The 23,790-nt window shown below is 40.3% G+C and overlaps 1 protein-coding gene across 3 annotated transcripts in view; it reads left to right on the forward strand.

The window, feature by feature from the left end:
- RUNX1 (RUNX family transcription factor 1) overlaps positions 1–23,790 on the forward strand; it is a 200,764-nt gene that overhangs the window by 142,942 nt on the left and 34,032 nt on the right. For all 3 annotated transcript variants that reach the window (XM_039318504.1, XM_039318496.1, XM_039318513.1), the window contains one exon: positions 9,206–9,397. In XM_039318504.1, the coding sequence (XP_039174438.1) occupies positions 9,206–9,397 (192 nt within the window). The remainder of the gene's footprint in view (positions 1–9,205; positions 9,398–23,790) is intronic.

Genomic DNA, 23,790 nt, shown 5'->3' on the forward strand with positions numbered 1-23,790 from the left:
TTTCTAAGTGGTATTTCTTGATTAGGTATTCTTTGGTCTTCTTGTTCTTCAGCTTCTTTTCTTTCATCTGTTCTAGCTTGCTTGCAGCTTGCTTGCATGTGATCTTAACTTGCTGATCTTATTTTCTAGTCCAGGGGTAGGCAACCCAAAACACTTAAAGAGCCACTTGGACCCGTGTCCCACCAAAAACAAAACACTGGGAGCCGCAAAACCCTTTTGATATCTAAAATGAAGATAACACTGCATGTATCCTTTTTTTACCTTTATTATCACGAAGCAGTATGTGTGAACTTAAATTGACTCCAGAAATGGTAGAGGACAGGAGACCTGGAGGAAAATTGTCCATGGGGTCGCGATGATCGACACGACTTCGCATTCCAACAACCACACTTTATTATAGTGTGTGTGTGGGTGGTATGTGTTATGTGTGTGTGTGTGTGTGTGTGTGTATATATATATATTACTACACTACATCATACATACACATACACATAACCACACACACACACACAGGTAAAAAAGGATATATTCAGTGTTATCTTCATTTTAGATATCAAAAGGGTCCTATCTCTCTCTGTCTCTCTCTCTCCCCTCTCCCTCCTCCCTTCTCTATCTGCCTTGGTCTGCCACTCCTCTTCCCCCACTCTCTTTCTTTCTCTCTCTCTCTTTCCTCTCTCTCTCTCTCTCCCTCTCTCTCTCTCTTTCTCTCTCTCTCTTTCTCCCCCCCCTCCCATCTGCTCACCTGGCAAGCTTCAAGCTGTTGTCCAACAAGCTCAGGGGTAGGCAACCTCGTCTCTTTTATGACGCATGGACTTCAACTCCCAGAATTCCTGAGTCAGCCTAGCTGGACTAGTTAGCTCTCTCCTGCCCTTCCTGCTTCCTGCTTCCTGCAGAGATGCAGCAAAGGGAGGAGCTCCGCCCCAAAAGCTTTTCAGCTCCTCGGAGAACACTGTGAGTGCACTCTCTTTTACACATACACACAGACACACACACAAAAAAAACCACAAACACACACACACACAGAGAGAGAGAGAGAGAGAGAGAGAGAGAGAGAGAAGCAGGGAAGCGCAATTGCCTCTCTCTGTCTCTGTCTCTCTCAGTAAAGCTGGGAGCCACAGGGGAAGGCTCAAAGAGCCGCATGCGGCTCCGGAGCCGCGGGTTGCCGACCTGTGTTCTAGTCTAAACTTCCATTCTTGTGGTGCACTGTTTGTTTGTTTTTCTTCTTTGTTGATTTTGCATCCCAGGTATTCAATTATAACTGCAGCTGTGCTGTACATTAGTTGGTTTGTTTCTTGCAGTGAATTGGTGCTTATACTTGCTATTGCAGTATTTGCATCTTTTAATGCTTGTGCTAGCTGTTTCTTTGGAACAAGCTTCAATGCAGGTAGCCTTATTCTGTTGTTTTTGTGCTGTTCTAGATGCTCAATTATTCTTTGTTTCAATTCTTTTATTTCTTTAGTTAGAGGGTTTTGTTCTTCCTGAGGAAGAGGTGCCTGGTTTCCAAATGAGAACAGTTGTATATCTCTGCTGGATTCCTTCACTGCCAACTCCCCCTGGTTTGCCTCTACATTCTGAATTACTTCTGGTAAGGCTTTGATTTCTTTGCCCTGGGTAAACCTTTGCAGTTCGTCCAATTCTGTTTCTGTGAATACTTTATTTTGTATTATAAATCGGCATTGATCTGCTAGTCTCTGTTCTGTTATTTCTGATTCTGGATGTTGCTCTTTCCAGAATTGGTGCATTCATTTTAGATATCCTCTTCTTGTTGGACTCTATCTGTAGGAACAGATCATTATTTCTTTGTTTTCAATCACTGTTTATCTACGACGGGTAAACACCTTTTCTTCCAGTAGTTCTGCAGTTGCTGGCCCTGGTTACTCAGCCAACAGTCCTGAGTCCTGTAACCCATTTTTCACCAAATATCCAGGAACTCCAATATCTAGCACGGACCTTGTTAACCCGGGCGACATGCGAGCCAGTATGGCATTCTGAAATTTACGTCTCACCATATTTTTTATGGGAGAGACACTCTTTGTCTGACTCCTCTGATGAGACCTGTCATCATCATCATCATTATTATTATCATTATCATTATCAACTGCTATTACTACTACTATTATTATTATTACTATTATTATTATTATAGATTAATGTTGCCATTTTCCTGAGGACATCCTACCTTGTTCTTTATCTAAAAGCTGAAGCCCTCATTTCAGTTTGTTCTGATCACTTAGACCAGGGGTCTTCAAACTTGGCCCTTTTATGACTTGTGGACTTCAATTCCCAGAATTCCTCAGCCATGCATGCTAGCTGAGGAATTCTGGGAGTTGAAGTCCACAAATCATAAAAAGGCCAGGTTTGAAGATCCCTGACTTAGACTCTACTTTTCCAAACTATATTTGATAATGAAAATAACAGAACAAGCATAATAGAAAGGAGGAGAGTGAAATATTTTTTCTTATATAAAGGAAAGTAGAGTTTAAAAATGGGAGGCAACAATTGACCCATGCTTTTCTTTTCTTCATGCAAGCTAAAACAGGGTTTAGTTATGTTTCCTCATTTGAGTACCCTCTTCCTCATCACACGTATCTGGTAAGTTTTTCAAGGTGACACTAACTGAAAATACTAAATAAAGTGCCTAGAAACGTCAACTGACAAATACACAGTTGCACAGATATTTTCCTTTCCCTGGGCTATCTGCAGTGTGGAAGTGTGAATGAACTAAAATGTTGCAGAAATGAAAGAAAAATGAAAAATTACGACTGGCTTGGATGTAAGTATAAATGAATGTATGAATTAAATTCAGAAAGCTTGTTTTCCTGCTTTATACCAGTTCTGCAGTTTAGCAATACAATATTTCTGCCTTTATTGTTTCTACCTATTGCAGTTAACATAGGGAGCAATCTTGCAGTTAACATAGGGAGCAATGCATGTCATAGTGTGCATTAGCCTAATACTCTTAAGTCCTTTCCTGAGACTGCACCTCCCATTTTTGAGTAAGTTACTGTAGCAGAACAATAGCAACAAAAAGTCTTTTTTGTTTCTAGAGTTATTTGGCTGGCAGCCAGTGAATCAAAAGCCAATCTTTATAGGTGAAGATCTAAGAACTGGAGACAAAGAAACGTTGTGGTAGTAAATGGGTAAGGGTTTCAGTGGATAGGGAGGATTAGAAAGATGTAAGATTATAAAGCCTGTACAGCTAGCAAGGGAGATGTATTTTCATAATCTCATTGTAAGTTTTTTTTTAGGCCCTATGAGAGGCATAAGAAAGATTACATGCCTATAGAAATTGAGCGCTGGGCGGGGAAATGTTTGCATTTTCCAATAAGCCCTGTTTAGTATGATCAGAAGATGTAATCTAGATGAAAAGGGGAATCTTTCTAGGCCCAAATTGCTCACCTATTTTGTTGATCTGATGTGCTTTTCAGAAAGAAATTGCAGCAAACTTAATTAAATTGTCCCTCCATGCTGTGCTTAAGATGTTTTCAAACTTTGTATATTTAAGTTGGATCTGTGCAGCATAGCAGTGCTTCCAAATCATGGCAAAAATCCAGTTCAACCTCACCTTTAGCCAGTGGAATTTAGTAAATTATAATCAGGAATACAGAATGTCAAGGACAATAGTTGGCTTTCCTTCCTTCCTTCCTTCCTTCCATCCATCCATCCATCCATCCTTCCATCCACCCCACTTTTTTGGTTTTATTTAATATAGCCACATTTGAAGACATAACTAAAACATATATAAAAGGCATACTTTGCAGGATTTAAGACTTTTATTCCCTTTTTTGCCATCTCCTGTCTAATGAGCTTTTATCAATTAGCCTATTCTTTTTTTGCAATGTACAGCATACTTCTTTCAATGAACAATGAGAAAATGGTCAGTAAATTTTAAACATTGTAGAATTACACATTGAAATTTAGATAAAGCTCTAATAAAACAGATACTGTATGTGATATATATACAGGTTCATTCATTCGAACAAGATATATTTTGCCTTGCTATCACCACATGTTCATAAACACATATTCTATTCCAGCTGTAAAGTACACCATAACCCTAAGGATGACTGAGCATTCAGAAGCTGCTTTGCTTATAAGAATTGATTGTCTTGATTTTAGATAAGAATCTATTGTATCTCAGAGTTCCTGAATAAATTAGTTATGCAGGCACATCTGCATCTCTTTATTATCTAGATCAAAGATATGCAGTTTACAAATTGATTCTTCTGACAGATTTTCAAATTAAATAATTATAAAATCCTCTTTTATTGAATCAGTAATTATACTGTGGCAAGAATTCTTCAGGATGATAACTCTAGACAAGAGTATTGTATTACAAAGGCTTAAGCTTTGCAGAGTCTAGTAAAATGTAAATTACCAAAACTGCCATCTTCAAGAACTGACATAGCACATAAATAGTGAGATTAGGAACTCAATGGAAATTGTGGTAATGAAACTGGAAATGAAAGTAATTTTCTTCTAGTTAGGTTGGCTGGCTGCAGAAGGTTTTATGGATCATCATCCACAATTTCAATTTTGAACGTAAGAGAAATGGTTTCACCAGATTTTCTAAGATAAGTTAGTAAAGAATAATATTTTTGTATCGACAAAATAGAAAACATATGGTTCATCCCATGCATGGCATTCTGGACTGGTTTTTGTTACTCGTTGACCCTGTCTTTTCAATCTTGCTACTGAGAGTTTGGGTTGACCACACCACCTCACCGTTGAAAATTAATACTAGTTGACTCCTTCTGTGCTGTTCATATGAAGCCAAAAAAAATAATAACGGGAAGAATAACTTGCCTGTATGCTGTTTGGAAACTCCTCTGACGCTCTGCTTTAAAAACACTCCATAGTAGCATACTATATCTCCTTGCAGCTGGAAAAAAAAGGGCAAGGAAAAGTATAATATTGCTTAAGATTAAACAGAACCATTAAAGACAGGGAGAAATTGAATAAAATTAAAGTCTTGCTTGTCTCTAATGAAGTGTTTGAACAGTGAAAAGATTGAAAATTCTTTTTCTTAAACAACCCACTCTAGACTTTAAATGTAAATACATTTATTCCAAAGAAATGAAAGGTCACTAGTTTTATCACAAGGTTATTTTGGTTCATGTTGTAAGGGTAAACATTCAAACAAAAGAAAAATCTACTTTTCTTCCCACCATCCCATTTGTTAAGCAAAGTTTTGATGACTCAGGGCATGCATGAGCAAAGGAATAGAGAATCTTTTCATTGCTAGAGTGCCTGTTGATTTAACACAGTTTGGTTAGTAACTTTTTTTAACTCCTCAAAGGCAGTAAATAAAGTACTTCTGTTACGTTACTAGGGGTAGCTGCATAAATCCTGCATGTTGGAATTTATTTCATGTGTTTACGTGTGCCTGCAGATTACAGAAGGTTTTGTTTTCTTCTGTATTACCTCAATCTTTCTTGATGCTAGCACTACTGTTGTGACTTCTGTTATGGGCATTTCTACATGGGGATTCTTTACTAGTTTGAGAGCACCTTCTGCTCCGAGACCTCCAGAGATGGACAAGTGAGCTGCTTTGTATTGACACTGATATAAAGGAAATCTTTGCCTCCTGTTTTGTATTATTTTGTTTTGTTTTACAGTGCTGTGGCTCTGTGGAGAGAAATCTTGCTGCACCTCTCCTCGTAATTCCTGAGCTTGAGTTCCTGTAAAGTCTGATAGCTCTGATAGCCGCTCAGTGCACCTAAATCAGTGGATGCTGGGGTGTTGTTGTTTTGAGTAGGAAAAAAAAAATGTAAGGGGATTTTTGATGCTATAGAACCTGCAGCTGCGTTAGTGGAACTGTGAATTTGGCTCCTCGCGCTCTGCAGTTCAGGTTAGGGTTGATGACAAACAGCTTTCCAAAGTTTGGGGAAAGAAAATGATGGTGTGGAAATTCTTACTGGCAATAAACCGGTAATGTTATGGATGATATAGTACTTTGCTGATATAAAATATGTAGCATTTTGGCTAATAGCCTGCAGGGAGAACTCCAGAATGGATTATCAGAGTTTGTATGCAGAGCAAAGCTTATAGGTCTGCCTAGAAATTTATTTCTCCAGATGGTTTCTAAGAGAAGGAGGAAAATGCAATTAGACAGGTCTTTTTTTTTTTTTTTATGTGTGTAGTACTTAGTTTGGGAGGTCTCCAAGAAGAGAGGATGACCAAACTCTGAACACTGGAAATGGGATAGATAGAAGCTGAAAAGGAAATAGTTTCCTTCAGACGGAATTTTAGTGTTGTCTTAACAGATTGTTTTTTATAGTCTTATTTTATTTTTGTAGCTGTACAATTAGTGAGTAGAATAAGGGGATACAACATATACATAAATTTGATTGGCTTTATTATATCCTTTAGGTAAAAACTTTTACGTATATGAAGAGAGATCATTTTGGAAATTAATTTAACTGTCAGGTAAATACTTGTTTTTAGACATTTCCAGGGCCTACTAACACAGCTTTGACAAGTGAATGCACAACTTTTATTTTAGTGAATCAGTTCTTATTCATGGCTATTTGTTTTTTAATGTTACAGCCCATCTTTTACAGTCCATCTACCTCAAGGCAGCTTACATGGGGTTTAATCCCTACAACAGCAACCCTTGAAGTAGTCCAAGCTGAGAGAAAGTGACCCCTCAAATACCTTAATCACTACATTACATGAGGCATTCTTCTTGGAATTTATAAACTGAATAAGCTTTTTTTTTAATTTTTCAGAATATCTAATTTGGAGGGGAACAGATTAGGATAGAGGTGTTTTATAGGTGCTGTAACAAAGGATTTTTTTTTATTTCAGATGGTTATTTTAGAAAACAGAGTTCTGTATATATCTATATTGCAGAATATTTCATTATCACAATTGACTTAAATTGCATTCATGTTATTTTTACCACAGATGATACTAGACAACTTCTTGGAACCAGGCTATAGCAAACTAGCTGCAAAAAAAAAAAAAAAAAAGTGGAGATGTCTATGTAGCCACTAGGAACTGAGTTCAAAGGATATTTTACTGCTTTATATGGTCTTTTTTAAAAAAATAGTATTGTTTCTACATCTAGACTAATATTTAAAAGAGAATATTTTACCCCTTGCAAACTGAAGAAAAATTAGTAAGCACTAAAGGGATAGTCTCGTCAACAAGGTGCTACAACACCTTTGTGTGAGGTCCATCAACTCCCAAATTAATATATTATTATTAAATGGCTGAAATATCACAAAGTGTTTGTATTATATGGAAGTGTTCAAATTTTTGCATTAAATTATCAATACATATATATTGCATCTATACACTTTACATGTAGTAACATAGGACCTTTGTGAAAAATGTTGCCAAGTAGTTCATTACTTAGAAGTGCTTCGTATATTTTTAAAAATACCTTAACCACAGTGTATTCTATGCTGGGTAGGCTCCATGTGTTGTATGGATGATTGCAGACAGAAAGAAAGTAGACAGGCTACGACAGTGATGGCGAACCTTTTAGAGACCAAGTGCCCAAACTGCAACCCAAAACCCACTGATGTATCATCAGATGCCGGGTGGGTGTGGCCCATTGGATGGGTGTGGCCCATTGGATGGGCATGGTTGCGGTGGTAACGGCAGGGTGGGTGGGACTAAAAAGTTCAATCAATCAATTCCAACTTTGCGAGATCTTTTTTTTCCCTCAAGAAGTTGAAATTGATTGATTGAAACTTTTTTATTTTTTTGCACACGGCGGAGGTCTAAAGCGAAAAGGTTTTATAAAACCCAGCTGAAGGCCTAGGACTGGGGCAACAGGGCACATGCCCACAGAAAGGGCTCTGCGTGCCACCTGTGGCACGAGTGCCATAGGTTCGCCACCATGGGGCTAGGAAATAAAAACCCAACAATATCAAGTTATGCATCCCTTTCACAAACATCTAGCACTGGTAATAATCTCTAGTTATTTTTTTATTGTTAACTATATGTACATAGATTGTACATTAATAAAGATATTTGCATACAAATAATTATATGAAGAGCCCAAATCTTCATATTCACATTTGTTTTTCTGGTTATGCTGTACATAAAGAAGATGATTTGCATTTGAACTACAAAATTATCAGAAGAAAAGTTTGACTCTGGGCTGTTGTTGTTTTTTAGAAGAGCAGTAGGGAAGTTGTATAAACTAAAGGGTGCAATATTGAATTCATTTCTGGTTCTAGATATGTCCTGCTTTCCTTTCATTCCAGAGATAATTGATAGCTTATTAAGACTGTGCCAAAGAGTCTGGCAGAACAAAGAAGAGATAAGTTGTTCAAACTTCAGCACAAACTGTAAAATTTAATTTCAGTTACTAGCCATTGCTTTTAAGTGTACATTTTTTCTCAATTTTGCTAACTTCTTATCTTCATAAAAACCTGTAGGAGGGGGTAAAAGAATAGCTCTATTGGGTTAAAAAAATATGTAACTCTAATGAAGGTTTAGATTTTTGCAACCTAGATCTGCAGAATATACTTAACTTTTACAGGCAATTGTTTGCAGCCTATTGTATACAGTCTTAAATCTGAATTAAAACTCTAATGGGCAAAAGAATAAGATACAGTGAATTTATTGCACATAAGGATCAGCAAGCTCTATTATGTTTTTGTGAGCTTCACAAAAAACCTGTCTGGGACTTATCTCTTGGAAGTATAGTAGTCTTCCCCAGCTACCCTGATGAAGATTAATAAGCTATGGTAAATAAATTTAAAACAAAATGGCATGGAGTAAAAAATAATTACAGACAAGGATCCCATAAAGTATATTACTTTATTTCTTTAGTCTTTAGCAAAGACTAAATAAATTAATAGAGAAGATAAGAGATAAAAGTCTCATATTTCAGGTGATGATTTATTACCTTTTTAATCACAAAATGCCTGTTATCACCTGCTAAGTATGATAGACATGTGTAATCCTTGTCAGATCCTATTATAATGTACCATGTGAACTAGTACAGTTGTGTATGCATTTCTCTAGGGGATCAAGGTTTCTGCTCCAATCCAGCTGAAATTAGTCTTACTTCCATTGAAATGTAGGATTTTAGTTAGACTGTTAGATAACATGCCTATGTAATATGGAACAGACTATTGGTTTTCTAGGTCCTGTAATGGATAATTACATACAGCCTCAGGTTGTGTATGTCAATAAAACAATTTTTCCTTTTCTCTCTCCACCCACAATGTTTCCACAATAGGACATCGTCAGAAACTGGATGAGCAGACAAAGACTGGAAGTTTGTCCTTTTCAGAGCGCCTGAGTGAACTGGAACAGTTGCGCCGCACAGCTATAAGGGTTAGCCCACATCATCCAACCCCAGCACCTAACCCAAGAGCTTCCTTGAACCACACAACTGCTTTTAATCCTCAACCCCAGAGTCAGATTCAGGGTAAGCATTTGAATTTTCTCCCCACTCCATTCCCATCATGTAAAAGGTTGCTTATTGCCTGTTGGAGTCATTTTTTTTTACACAATTGATTATATAAGATGGCTTTTCAGGATGATTGCCCTTTCTCTTGGTTTTATATGGTACATATATATGTAATCATAGGGCACAGCTTCAACATATTAATAGGCTAGACTAGAGGTCTCCAACCTTTTGAGCACCAGGGACTGGTTCTGTGGAGAGAGGTTTTTCTGCGTACCGGAGGAGGCGTGGCTTCATGTACTGCCTGCATCCCGCGGATGGGGCTTTGCTTGTTTGCATGGACCAGTTTCTGGCATGCGGCAGCCCAGTACCGGTCCGCGGACCGGGGGTTGGGGACCCCTGGGGTAGATGGGGATGCAGGGAAACACAGGGGAATGTCCAGGGAAAGCAAGTGGGCTGCTGTTACTGCTGCTTCCGCCTACAACATCTGCACGAAATGATTATTTCTTTATGTTTGTCATCCCTGGGACCAAAATGTTACTAGAACTACTTTCCTCCCCAATTCTAAATTTCTGTATTATTGTGGAGTTCTTCTTTCTCCATTTTGTTGGAGTCTTACAGTATTGTAAAACATATACAAAGTAATGTGTAAGGAAAGAAAGAACAGACTACTGCTTTTTACTAGAAAAAGGCTCTTTCAGTCCTAAGGAGCATTAAGTAGGGAAAACACTGACTTTCTGCACATCTGTCGCTTTGCAGTTCCAAATTCTCTGTAGAAGGCTGTTTCGCTTCAGAAAGACCAGGAGTAATTAAATATTTGTTTTAAGCATTTGTATCTAAAAGGAAGTAAATGTTTTTACTTTTAATATAGTAGCTCAATAGTGTTGTTTTTAATTAATTCAATATTTTGGGCATTATTTTTATAAAAACAAGATCATCAGATTTCTAAATAAATAGGTGAGTGTTCATATCATAGATTGCATTGTGTTAAGAATGGTCAGTAACAGACAAAGAAGATATTCACATATTGTTTTACAGATATTTTACTGAATTCATATGTAATCCACTCTCTCGTGGTCACCCTCATGATTCGATGGCATATTGTTTTAGATCAGGAGTGTAGATTTTTAACTTCCCATGCACACATAATGGAGACAACAGTCTCCATAGCTTTGCATTATAGGGGGAGTTTGAGGTGGCTCTGACATACTGGGCATTTCGCTAAGCTTCAGAAGTTGTCTTTAGAGCATAATTTGTTTGTAAGCAGGGATTAATCTGAAGATTCACATCTAGACTTCCTCAGTGCTACACTTTTTGGTTTACAATCTGCTTAATTTCAGAATGCTTCAGAAGAATTATGAATTCTTTCAAAGCATATTTTTTTTGGTCTTGAAAGTGGAGTTCATCTTTAATGGATACATGCTAATGAATATTTTATTTTTGTTCACTTAGAATGTATATTTAAGAGTATTCCATTGTATTGGAAGAAATAAATTTGAATTTATAAAGAACAGATACATTTGCACTTACTGCACACAAAAATTCAAAACATTTGAGTTTGCTTCAAAAGGATATACAAATTTTTGCTACTAAGTATGTTTCTCGATTGCAACCTGATTTGTTTGCAGTAATATGCAAGCATAATATGCAAAGGTAATATATATAGTAAAAGCAAAAATGTTTGGTCAAAGAACCTGTGGTGCTCCAGTTGTTGATAACTACTATTCGTCTCAGTCTTATTCACCATGGCTAATGATGAGGGATTCTTGGAATTATAGTTCAAAATATAAGAAGGGCCAGATATTTTTTTACCTTTGATCTAAATAATCACTTTGTTGCTGTAGTATGGCATCAGCTTAACTTTATTTATATTTATCTGACACTTAAGATCCACCAATGTTATTGAAATTTACTTCTCTATAAAGTAATATGATGAAAATCTGGTATGCTTTAATAACAAAGCTCATTTTCTAGCTTATATTTTATGTTCTATAATAAAAATATATTCATGTATTATCTAACCATTAGCTTTGCAGTGAGATTATCTCTTGTTTCAACTTTCATTCCAAGCCATAGTAATGTATGTAAATTAAACCATTCATGCCCTGAGTAGCAATTTTAAAATTTAATCAAACTTTAAATAGATGAATGAATATGTTAAATAGCCTGATATCTAATAGGTAGTTTACCAAGTTATTAAACACATACATGACTAACACGTTTGCAATAAGGATAGCAAGTTTTTTTTTTACAAAAATGAAAGAAACAAGATTCATCCCTTGATACAGAAAAAAAATTATATTGGTTTAATTTTGTATCAGGTCACAGATAGGAGGAGAATATTGAACTGAAGTATGTCGGGAAACACATTGAAAGACAGAAAAGCCTGCTTTCTGGGGTCTAGGAATCTACTACCTCTGCTCATTACAGCAAAATCAGCATTGGAACATTTGCTGTATTGGATAGTATAGAATGCTGATAGGATTCTTTGATTTATCTGTCCTAATCTCTTCTAACTATCACAAGTCTGCAAAAATCCATCCACCAAACATAGGCTGCTGTGATTTGCTGTCATTATGGTAAATGGCTACTATACTGATAGATACAGCCGTTTGTCAGAATTTGCATCCTCCCTTCTTGTCTGTTCAAAAAGTGATGAGTTTACAGAACTAAAACCAAGTTAAATCACTAGCTGAGTAATCACAGGTTTAACCGTAGCAGAATTCACTTCCTCTTTGCCTATGTAGACTGAGGGGAAGGATACAGTAGCTTCTTCAATGGACTTTTGATCTTGCACATCAAAGACCTAGCAAGCAAAAGCTTGATGTCCTGTTCATCTGCAACTCTGCCACCTGACTGGCCTGGAAGAGGAGACAAATGAAAGCAGTATGTTTTTTTATCCAAGAGATCCCTGGTCTCATGGATCAGCTGATCCTTGGCATCAGAGATAGCATTTTGAAAGAGCTGTTCTCTTCTGTCACTTGCCTTCTGCGCACGTGTATGGAAAAAAAGTTTTCATACCAACAAGATTGATATTCACTTTAATGACACAATGAGAATAATATCTGGAACCCTTAAATCCATACTGCTCTCATGACTCCATGTTCTTTCTAACATTGCCCCTCCTGATCTCAGGTGACAACAGACAGGCCGAGAGTGGTATAAGATAATTATGCCATTAACTGCTAGATATCTTCCAATATAAAAAATATGTATAAAAATATGTATTCTCTACCTCTCACTAGACTTAAGTCTAGGAAACCAGTTTGCGATAACATACTACACTTTTATGATTTAGATGAAGAATAGTGATTAAGATGAACCACTTTTAATAATCATAACCACACACGGATCCAACAAAACCACTTCCAGGAAGATAGTTTCCCCGAAAAATATGGAGCCACCTGAATAGAATTAGAATAGGCCATGTCAGAACTAAGGCAAAGCTCTTTAAGTGGGAAATGGCCGAGAGCCTACAATGTGACTTTGGTATTCTGGAACAAACTATAATATATATATTTTAAGAATGTCTTGTCAGGAAATTTCAAGGCACCTGGGATAATCTTATCATAGCCACACTAGAAACAGTTAGATGATGAGCTTCTTTAGATATTGAATTATACCATCCATCCCATTGCAGTGCTATAGTGATGGATGGTATATGGTGATTTTATTATAGTTTCATCTTAGTTTAATATTTTATCTTCTATATTGTATCATCACATCTATCTATCTATCTATCTATCTATCTATCTATCTATCTATCTATCTATGCTTTATTTAAACTAAATTTGTATATCAATGATTACATGACCTCTGTAGATGCCATACACTAAATACTGTAAATAAATAATTTTCCTTCCCAGGATCAGCTATTAAGCCTCCCAGCTAAGGAGGGCAGGTGAGGTTGCATAGAATAGAGGGAGGGAGAGGCTGTTGATTTCCCCACAATCCCACGATAAGTTCAGCCTCCTCCTCCTCCTCCTCTCCTCCTCCTCCTCCTTCTCCTCCTCCTCCTCCTCTGACTAGTCCATACCCCCATTACTGGTTAGCTGGCTGGACTGATCCCTTCAAAACCATACTAGTTATTCTCCCACTTCCCAGCCTGACTGGTTCTAGAGCACAGGTCTAGGGACTATAGGAAGACATGCTCAATCTAGCTTAAACTGCTCGATGGACCAAGAGTCTCCTGATTGCAAGCTGGTTAAATGAAGGAACATTGTAATATATAGCAGAAGAAAGAGGCATATTGTGCCATGGTTAGCTGTAAGTGCAGAAAGGTCTTATGAGAGCATATTACTTGCTTTTTAATCTACTTTCCCATCTGGTTTTTCACAAACTGGGAAACCAACACCACAAAATGTATAGAAGCTGAAAGGTTAAAATAAACTTTGGATTTCTAACAGGTTAGTAATTCTCCAGCATGATGAGTGTAGAATCCACCAGTGGGTAATTTCTGCTCAGAAGAGTCAGAACTTTAGCCACGCCTCCCTCTGGGTGTGTCTTCCCAGTTTTTGACTTAGTCTCGGCTCAGTAGGGCGCAAATCTTTTGGCTCCTTAGCTAGGCTAGGTTAATTGATCATCTAACTGACTTTAATTCATTCTGCAGTATCTAAATTGTAGTTTTTTTTCCTTTTTTCAATTGGGACTCAAATTGGCTAAATTTAGCATTGGAATTTGACTCAGGCCTTCTGGCTTCGAGCCTAACAGGCTCCTGTGAAGAAGGCTGCAGGCTGTTTTCATGTAGAGCTTTCAGCTCCGATTAAGCGGATCAGTGGGAGCGCGGACCAGCCGACCAGCTGGCTTGCGGCAAACGGAGTCTTTTCGGGACTCAGGCAGTTCGGAGGCTTTGCTTTCAAGTTTCGCCCACACGAGGCTTCTCTCAGCAGCAGAGTTTGGATCGCAGTGGAGGCTGCGCAACTAACAGCAAGTGCCTTTTACGAATGGGGGAAAGTGCTTTCTTAGCTTGGTTGATTCTTAAGGTTCTGTCTAGCAGGGGGTTTGATTACCTTCTATTCCCCTTTTTTTCGGCGTGTTCGCCATTCTTTTGGAGGCACTGAACGGGCACTGCCGCCATTTTGACCGCGTGCTCAAGACATGGCCACCATTTTGGGAGTGTTATTAGGCGCGGAAGCCATTTTGTAGGGACCTCATGTTCCTCTCAAAGATATTGAGGCCTGCCTTTATTTGCCATTGGCCTGCATTGTCAGGCCTTTAACCAGGGGGAAGTTTTTCAGTGCGTTATCAGGAGAATCACATGGTTGATTCCTGTACTGTATTGGTGTTATTGTTCTAACTACTCTTTGAGGTTCAGTCACATATCCTTGATTTCTGGTGTGAGTTGAGCGAAGGGGAATTTATTTTAGATCTACCTGTTCCAATTAGTGTGTGGCACTGTGTCACAGGCCTAGACAGGCAGTTCTACAGAGCTGTCTGGCTGTCTTTTGCCATTGCTGTTGTGCAGAGCGAGGATCGTTTTCCATCTCTGTCAACTAAATCTGCATGTTTGGGTTCCCCCCACTTCTGGATATCTCCTACCCAGATTATCCAGACTACAATGGCAGACAATTCCTCGCCCCAGGCATCACAGAGCTCTGTTATTCCCCCCGCACAAACAAAGCGCAGATCTACTGATTTGGACGCGGGGGGGGGGGAGAAAAAAGCCAAGACAAAACACATCTCCACCAAAGAGCCCTTCAAGTCAGCTGAGTGAGAGGCCTCAAGGAGACATCTGGCGCTAGAAAGGGAATTCTCCAAAGCCCAAAGGCTCATGTCCAGTGAAGCTGAAGTGGTTCCCCCCATTCCATTGGACACTTCTCCATTTGAGCCTCCATTTACACCTTCTCATGATGTCCCTAGGGCTTGGTCTCCTCAGGGAGAAGCTGAACAGGTTGGTCCCCCTTGCTCCCCATCTTCATCTACTCATCAGGGTCCTGAAGCCACATTTATCCCAGCTGAGGCTGGGGTTAGTTCTATGGAACAAAGGGATATGTGGTCAGAACAGCTTCAGGCTTTCATGCATCATGCGTTTATGCAATTAATGTCTTCCTCTAGGAGTCAACGACCCTTGCAACCACCACTGCCTTCGTCTATACCTCCTTCTCAAGTGGGACGTGCCACAGTCCCTGGTTCAGGCATCTCTGAGACCTCTTCCCAGCTAGGAGAGGAGGGGTCAGTGGACCTGGAGATAGGCGACATGCCCATGTCAGAGGATGAGGAGGCAGCGCCTGAACAGGCACCAACTTTGGGGCTTTTTGACCCTTCTCTTTTCAGGTCTCTACTGATGAAGGCCTGTGCCACCGCCAACCTCACTTTGGTACAGGAGGAGAAACCCTCCACCTCCTCCAGCCAGGAGTCTAACCCCTTGTTCACAGAACAGGTTGTGGAGGACAAGCAGATTCCTTATCTACAGGTTTTCCATACTACGGTGGAGAAACAGTGGTCATCCCTGGCTACTTTACCTTCTCCTAATAGTACAGAGAAGAAACTGTTCAATGTTTCTTCTTCGTTTGCTTCCCTCTTGGAGGTGCCTTCTGTAGACGCTCCTCTGACTTCTTTGTTTTCCACATCTGCTATTCCAGGGGATATGGCTGAGGCCCTGAAGGCGGAGGACAAGAAGTTTGAGCTTTCTCTCTGCCGAGCTCACCTGGCTTCAGCACGGGTGATCAAGGCTGAGACTTCATCCTCTTTCTTCGCAAGGGCATCAATCATGTGGCTCCGCGAACTGCAGGCAATCGTTCCCCTGGATCAGGTTCGGACACATCAGACACTAGGGAAGCTAGTGGCTGCTTCAGAATACATGGCAGACACTTCTCTTCATTCGACCAGGTACTCCGCTAGATCCATTGCAGCCACGGTTGCCTCTCATAGGCTATTGTGGCTGAAGCAGTGGAAAACTGACTTGAAGTCCAAGTGGCATCTGTCGATGGCCAAGTATAGCAGTACACATTTATTCGGGTCAGTCCTCGAATCACACATTATTGGGGGCAAGGATAAATGTAAGATTCTGGCACACCCCTCCAAACGGTCGGATGGGCGGCCCCAGCAGGAGTTTCATAGGCAGGCTTTCCATCCCAATGGTTCCTGGGAGTGGAGGCAGCCCTTTCAGGCAGGGCAGTCCTGGAATTGGTCAAGAGGCTCGCGATCCTTTCCTCCCAGGCAGGATCGTCCACAGGATCGCCAGAGCATGGGAGCCAAGGGCCAATTCCAGTCCAAACATCCCTTCCGGGGCTCGGGGGGCTGTCCCTACAGGCGGTCCAAGTGACACAAAGGAGGACTCTCCCATTGGGGGTTGCTTGGCGCTGTTCAGCGACATTTGGGAGGCTACCACCAACAACTCTTGGGTCAGAGAGACCATCAAATACGGTCTCACTCTAGAGTTTTACTCTCTTCCCCCAGACTGTTTCATATAGTGCCCAGTGTCACGAAACGCAACCAAGGCACAATTGGTAGCCACAGCCATCTCCCATTTGACAGAAATCAAGGCCATAGAACCTGTACCATAGGAACAGGAAGGAGAGGGGTTTTACTCCATTCTGTTCGTGGTCCCCAAAGCCTCAGGGGGATGGAGGGCGATACTGGACTTAAAGGGTCTCAACTACTTCTTGACCTACAGAAGGTTCAAGATGCAGACCCTAAAGTCCATTCTCGCCAGCATCAGGAAAGGGGACTTCCTCTCCTCCATAGATCTGACAGAGGCATAACTACACATCCCAATACTTCCAGAACACCGCAGGTTCCTTCAGTTTTGTTACGTTCACCGGCATTACCAATACAGAGCCCTTCCTTTTGGTCTTTCTTCAGCTCCAAGGGTTTTCACAAAGATTTTGGCAGTCTTGGCGGCTCACCTCAGGATGATGTCGGTGCGCGTGCAATGCTATCTAGATGACATCCTAGTTCAGTCCAGTTCTTTCCGGTCGGCTCAGTCAGACCTGGAAATCACCATACATACCCTTCAGGTCCATGGGTTCTCAGTGAACTTCAAAAAGAGCCACACGATCCCCATAAAGCGCCTCCTTCATCTAGGGGCGATCATAGATTCAGACTTTTGCAAGGTCTATCTTTCATAAGAGCATCGGATCAGCATCCGAAAGCTGGTACATCAGGTTCGGAGAGAGAAAACATTTCCTCTGGTACAGCTGTCTCAACTCTTGGGAAAGATGGTTTCTTGCATGGGGATCGTTCTATGGGCCAGACTTCACTCAAGAAGCCTTCAGTGGTTCCTCCTTCCCTTTCAGAAACAGAACCTCAGTTCATCCAACAGAAAGGTCAGGTACCTCACCACACTCTGTTATCCCTCCTATGGTGGGCTTCATCCGCAATGACCAAGGGGACCATTTTCAAGGAGCCTCTCAGGCTTCCCTTAACTACAGACGCCAGTCTGTTTGGTTGGGGGGCCCATCTTCAAACCCATCTGGCTCAGGGACAGTGGTCCCAGTTGGACCTAGTTCACAACATAAATTGGCTCGAACTCAGAGCCATACACTTAGCACTCCGGCGGTTTTCCTCCCTAGTGACGGGACAGCACGTCCTAATGCTGACAGGCAATGTGGCAGCCAAGGCTCACCTCAACAACAGGGAGGGACCCAATCCTGGTCACTCATGCAGGAGGCCTTGGATCTAGGTCTGTGGGCAGAGTCCACTCTGGGTTCCATCAGGGCGGAACACATATCGGGGGAGGCAAATTGACAAGCGGATTCCCTGAGCAGGGTCACAGTGGACCACTCGGAATGGCTCCTGGACCCGGCACTGTTCAGGGACATCTCAATGATGTTTGGTCGTCCACATCTGGATCTCTTTGCCTCCCTGTCGAACACCCAACTTCCCAGATTCTTCTCCAGGTTCCTGACACGGGGAGCGGAAGGAACGGATGCCCTCCGGTGCCAGTGGCCGGGGGGCCTGCTTTATGCCTTTCCTCCCCTTCCTTTATTACAGGCAACCATCCGCAAACTGATTCGGGAAAGGGAGGAGATAATCTTGATTGCTCCACATTGGCCAAGGCGTCCGTGGTTTGCCGACCTTGTGGATCTATCGCTCTCGCCACCGTGGAGGATTTCTCTGGACCGAGTGGCTCTCAGCCAAGGGAATCTTCAGCATCCAGATCCACAGTGGCTCCAGTTAGCTGCCTGGCACTTGAGCAGGAAAGTTTATCTAAGCAATCCTGTTCATCCGGGGTGATCTCGATGATCCAGGCCTCAAGGTATCCCTTGACTAATAGGATTTATGACACCACGTGGAGGAACTTCTGCATGTGGTGGCCTAGACAACAGCTCAGGCTGCTATCGGTCACCATTCCTAACATATTGGATTATCTGCTGGAAGGTTTGAACAAGGGTTTATTACCTAGTACCATCCGCAGGCAGGTCGCGGCCTTGTCAACGGTCCTTACCTGTGACAACTTGGTTCCTTTGTCGCAACATCCAACGGTTAGTGCCTTTCTAAAGGGGGCGGTTAACGCTAGACCGCCCGCGGTTCATTGCTATCCATCTTGGGACCTGCCTAGGGTGTTACAGACTCTGACCTCTCCTCCATTCGAGCCTCTCAGCTCTTGCTCTCTTCATTTTCTGTCTTTGAAAGTGGCATTCTTAGTAGCCATAACATCAGCTAGAGGAATTTCAGAATTGGCCGCACTCTCAGTCAGGAGTGATTTGTGCACCTTTTTTGAGGATAGGGTGGTCCTCAGATTGGACCCTTCCTTCATTCGAAAGGTCAATACCTTGTTTCATAGGTCCCAAGATCTGGTTCTTCCAAATTTTTGTCCTAATCCATCACATTGTCTAGAAAGACAGTGGCATAAATTGGATGTGCGCAGGGCTCTGCGCCATTATGTCAGGCGAACCTCGGCTTTTCGTAAGTTGGAGGCCTTGTTTGTGTCTTTTCAACCCTCTGCCATGGGTCAGAAGGTTTCTTCTTCGACCATTGGTAGGTGGATCAGGGCATGCATTGCTCGGGCCTATCTTTCTCAGTCACTTCCAGTTCCTGCACACATCACGGCTCACTCGACGTGCAGTGCAGCTGCGTCAGCGGCCTGTTCCAACCAGACTTCGGTCAAGGAGATATGTAGGGCAGCGACATGGTCTTCCCCTTCCTCATTTGTCAGGCATTATAAGATAGATAGGTTTGCAGTGGCGGACGCTGCGTTTGGCAGACGGGTTCTACAACAAATAGTTTCTTCTCAGGGGACACAAGCCTAGACTTTTCCCTCCCTGTAGGGACATGAGCGGCTTTGGTATGTCCCACCGGTGGATTCTACACTCATCATGCTGGAGAAGTGGCATTGTCTTACCTGAACGCATTTTCTCAGCATGATGATGTAGAATCCACACCCTCCCATTAGGGTAGTCTAGGCAAGTGTTGCAATGATTGGAGCCATTGCACCAGACTTCGTCATGGATGCTTCACCTCGTCAAAAACTGGGAAGACACACCCAGAGGGAGGCGTGGCTAAAGTTCTGACTTAGTCTCTTCTGAGCAGGAAGGCTGAAATTACCCACCAGTGGATTCTACATCATCATGCTGAGAAAAGGCATTCAGGTAAGACAACGCCCCTTTTGTTATAAAAATAGGCTCATGCAGCTTAATAAACAGTTATTGCTGATTTCTGCAATACGGTTGATTTTGTACATAAAAGAGAACATGTTTCTCTGTGTTTAGAAATTTAAAGCCTATACCTTCACAGAAGAGAAAGGAAATTAATTTCTTGCTTATGATATATATTTTAAACATTTATTATTTTACAAACAACTAATCAGATTAGAAAAATAATAATTTGCCTTATAAAGAAACCACCATGAAGGTATTGATGTAAAACTAGATTACTTATTCTAGGATAATAACAATAATCTTTCATGGATGCTCTAACTATTTTTTATTTGTTTTGTTTATGGATGTTATATTTGAGTATGGAATAGGTCAGCAAGTTTAACTGAATGACAGTGATGCAGAATCCAGCCTACAGTTTACTCTATTTTAAACTGAATTAGTTATATGCTTTGCTTTTATTTCAGACATAAATATTGCTCTGATATTAGAAAGATAGTGAGGGCATTTTCCAAATCATTTTTAAAATAATTTGATTATTCCAGTGCTCCCTTTTTAAATAAATGTTTGTCATTACTTTTTTACATGGAAAAAATGAACCGAAGAGATATCCAACCTATTGACTGTCTTTAAGAAAAAGTACATTAAACAACTCCTCCCTACCTTCTCATGTTAAATGAATTTTAATCCCTAGTTCTTTTTATTGTAAAGGAATGTAAAGGGATAAACCTAACCTTTTGTAAGGTGTGTTGACTCAAAAAATGCTTGCCAGAACTTCCACAAGAAGAACGAAATGGCATTTTACTAAAAGAATAAGGTGGATTATTTGCTGACCAGTTTATTAAAAAGGGGGGAAATTTATGCTTATATTTTTCTTGTTTCCTTCCAGGTGCAAAATGCTTTGTGTAAGAGATGTTTTCAAGGTCTGTGCTATCATAATTTTTTGTTGAAAACATCCATCATTATCATAGTTCCCATATAATGAAGGAATATGCTAGCATAGTATACAAAAAATTTTTTTAAAGTATTGTTACCATAGTTTGATAGACTTTGATATTTTAACTTTGAAATCTGTCTGGATCTGTTAGAAATGGTTAATGCCAGTGTTCTAAGGACACATGTGACATTTAGTCTAGACTTCTCATAACTAATCTTTTCTAATGTAAAATATTGTGGTGACAGAATTTAATCAACATTGGCTGACCTCTGAAAGCTAAGGAGAGTTGGACTTAGTAAGTACTTACTATTTAGTCCAAGATGAGAGACCAACAGGAAATCCCACAGCTAGACTAGAGTGTTGATAAGCAACCCAAAAGAAGGTAATGGCAAATCACATTCATATTGTTGCCAAAAAAATTACATTGGCATGTTCATAAAGTCACTTTAATTCAAAAAATATTAACTTTTTCCAAAAATAAATTTGTAAGCTAATTCTTCTTATCAGCAACCACTCCCCCCACCCTTTTAAACTGTGTTTGCTAGGGTTTCATCTTTCTCTTATGTCTTATGGGTGGTTATGAGCAACTGCTATTAGTGGATTTACTTACTTAAGAAGTATTTATAGCTTTCCTTTTATCCAAGGGATCTTACTGAAGATTACGATTCATGTTAAAATTGTGTATTAAAATAGTACTTCCTTAGATGTCTTATGAATCTGGATGCCTTCCAGATGGTGTTTGAGAATTTTCCTGGCAATCTGGTAGACTTTACTCACTAAGTGCCTCTTGACCTCTAGAATTACAAAGCCACCCAGATATTTGGCATGTTGTTCCAAAGTAGCTTTTGTCAGATGATCTTGGGAAATTCCTTGATTTACTAAGGACCCCCCAGAGTTGAAGCAATAGAAGTGATATGTGGACTGCCAATGGAGATAGACAAGAGAATCTGACTCAGCTCAATGCAATAATGGCACTGAAATTTTAGTATTTCTCCACCCTTATTACATCATCAGATTATTGTCCAGCAACATTCTTTAGTGTGGTCTGCTTCCTGTTGGGAGTATTTGGGAAGACTGACCATCGGGCCAGGGGAACTTTTCCCAGAAAATTTTGCAAATGAAGTCGTTCACATTTCCTGAATCTTTGACTCTTTACATATTGTAATGTAATATTACTGCCATCTCTTTTAGCAATCTTTGATGTCTTCAACTATGTTAATTTCTAGGTCAACCTTGGCAACTTTAAAATGTGTGGACATTGAAGTAAGTAACACAGCTGGTTGGGGAATTCTTAGAAGTTGAAGTCCACAGGTCTTAAAATTGCTAAGGCTGAGAAACACTGTTCTGTGCTATCTGCAAGAGTTGGGAATTGGAGATACTGTTTTGCTCCCTCCTGAGCGGGACGTCCAGTCAATGGAAGGAGGAGACATTTGTTTAGTCTCTCTTGTGGAGTGTCCTGAGATGAAATCCTTTCTTTCCTACTTTTTAACATTTGTATGAAACTACTGTATAAGGTCACCCCCTCCCTACATGTGTCCCTGTATCTTCCCTACACTGAAGATTATTTCTGGTTGAGCCAGAGATAATGTGGAGATCTTAATGCCTGGAGGCTGTTTTGTGTACTGTATGGGACAAAATAAGCCAACAAGACAAAGCTACTGGTTGTCCAGAACAACAATTAGTCAACAATAGTTTTAAATTTGTACAGCATGGGATTCCTCCTGAAGGAACATGTTCACTATTTGTGGATCTCCCTAGCCCATGGGTCCCCAACCCCCGGTCCGTGGACCAGTACCCTTCCACAACCCATTGGGAACTGGGCTGCATGAACAGTGGACGTGTACATGAAGCTCCATCTGGATCAGCTGCTGGTCCCATAGAGCCAGGATGGTTGGGGACTGCTATCCTAGCCTTAAAACTACTGCTGGATAGGCAAGAAAAAGCCCTGGCACCCTGCTTAGCTGGTGCACCAATTTCCCTAGCTGGAGCAGGAGGTTTTTGGCAATATTTATTCATACCCAAATCATCCCATATTTAAACAATTAACACACTACACTTGAGGCTGTCTGTAAGGATCCCTCAAAACTGCTGTTGCAGTTGCAAATGCAGCAGTATATATATTGATGATTAAAAGTGTCCAGTGTGTTGTTTTTCATCTATAAAACTTTCTATAGTTTGGCTTATAGATGTCTTCAGGACTATCACTTCCAAACAGAATTGATATATCCAATAAGTTGTTTGTGGGAGAAGATGGTAGCAGTTATCCATTTGTAAAAGGCAAGAGGAATTTGGAGCCAGAATCGGTGCTTTTCTGTGAGAGTCCAAACTAACAGCTTACTAAAACTGAACTCTTCAGAGAAAATGTATAGAATAGTGTATTGGTGCTATCTGTGTTTTGGTGGTGGTTGGTTGATATATTGTAACATTTTATGAGTTTTATATTCACGTTATAACATGTTTTATGTCTTTAACTACCAAGAGGAATAGCTAATTGTGGCACTATACAAAACTAATAAATATGAAAATAAAGCAAATGAAATAAAATCATAAAACCAAATGAAAATAAATTTAAATACACATTATTCTGTTAGATGAGTATGACACATTAAAATTAGAGTGCATCCTTGCAATTCTTCCCTCAACTTCCATTTGTTGCTTTTAGAAATTAGGACATAGCAAGGATTAAAGTGGCATTGTCGTAGCTATGCTTCATGACCTGATACTTGTGGAAAATCATACTTCTTGGAAACCACCAAAGTCTTTCCATTGACACAATCATTTCCCTTATTGGAATAAGAAGGAAAAATCTTTTCCAATCCTCTAGATGTCTTCAAAACTTGCTCTGGGAGATTAAAACTGCTAACTCTTAGGAAGAGAAATTGTAGATGGGAAAGAGAAAGGGAGAAAATCCAGTGATCTGAACAGATTGCCATTCGTGC

Source organism: Crotalus tigris, unplaced genomic scaffold, assembly GCF_016545835.1.
Source record: "Crotalus tigris isolate CLP2741 ecotype Arizona unplaced genomic scaffold, ASM1654583v1 scf7180000017601.7605149639:7615979, whole genome shotgun sequence".
Taxonomy (NCBI): Eukaryota; Metazoa; Chordata; class Lepidosauria; order Squamata; family Viperidae; genus Crotalus; species Crotalus tigris.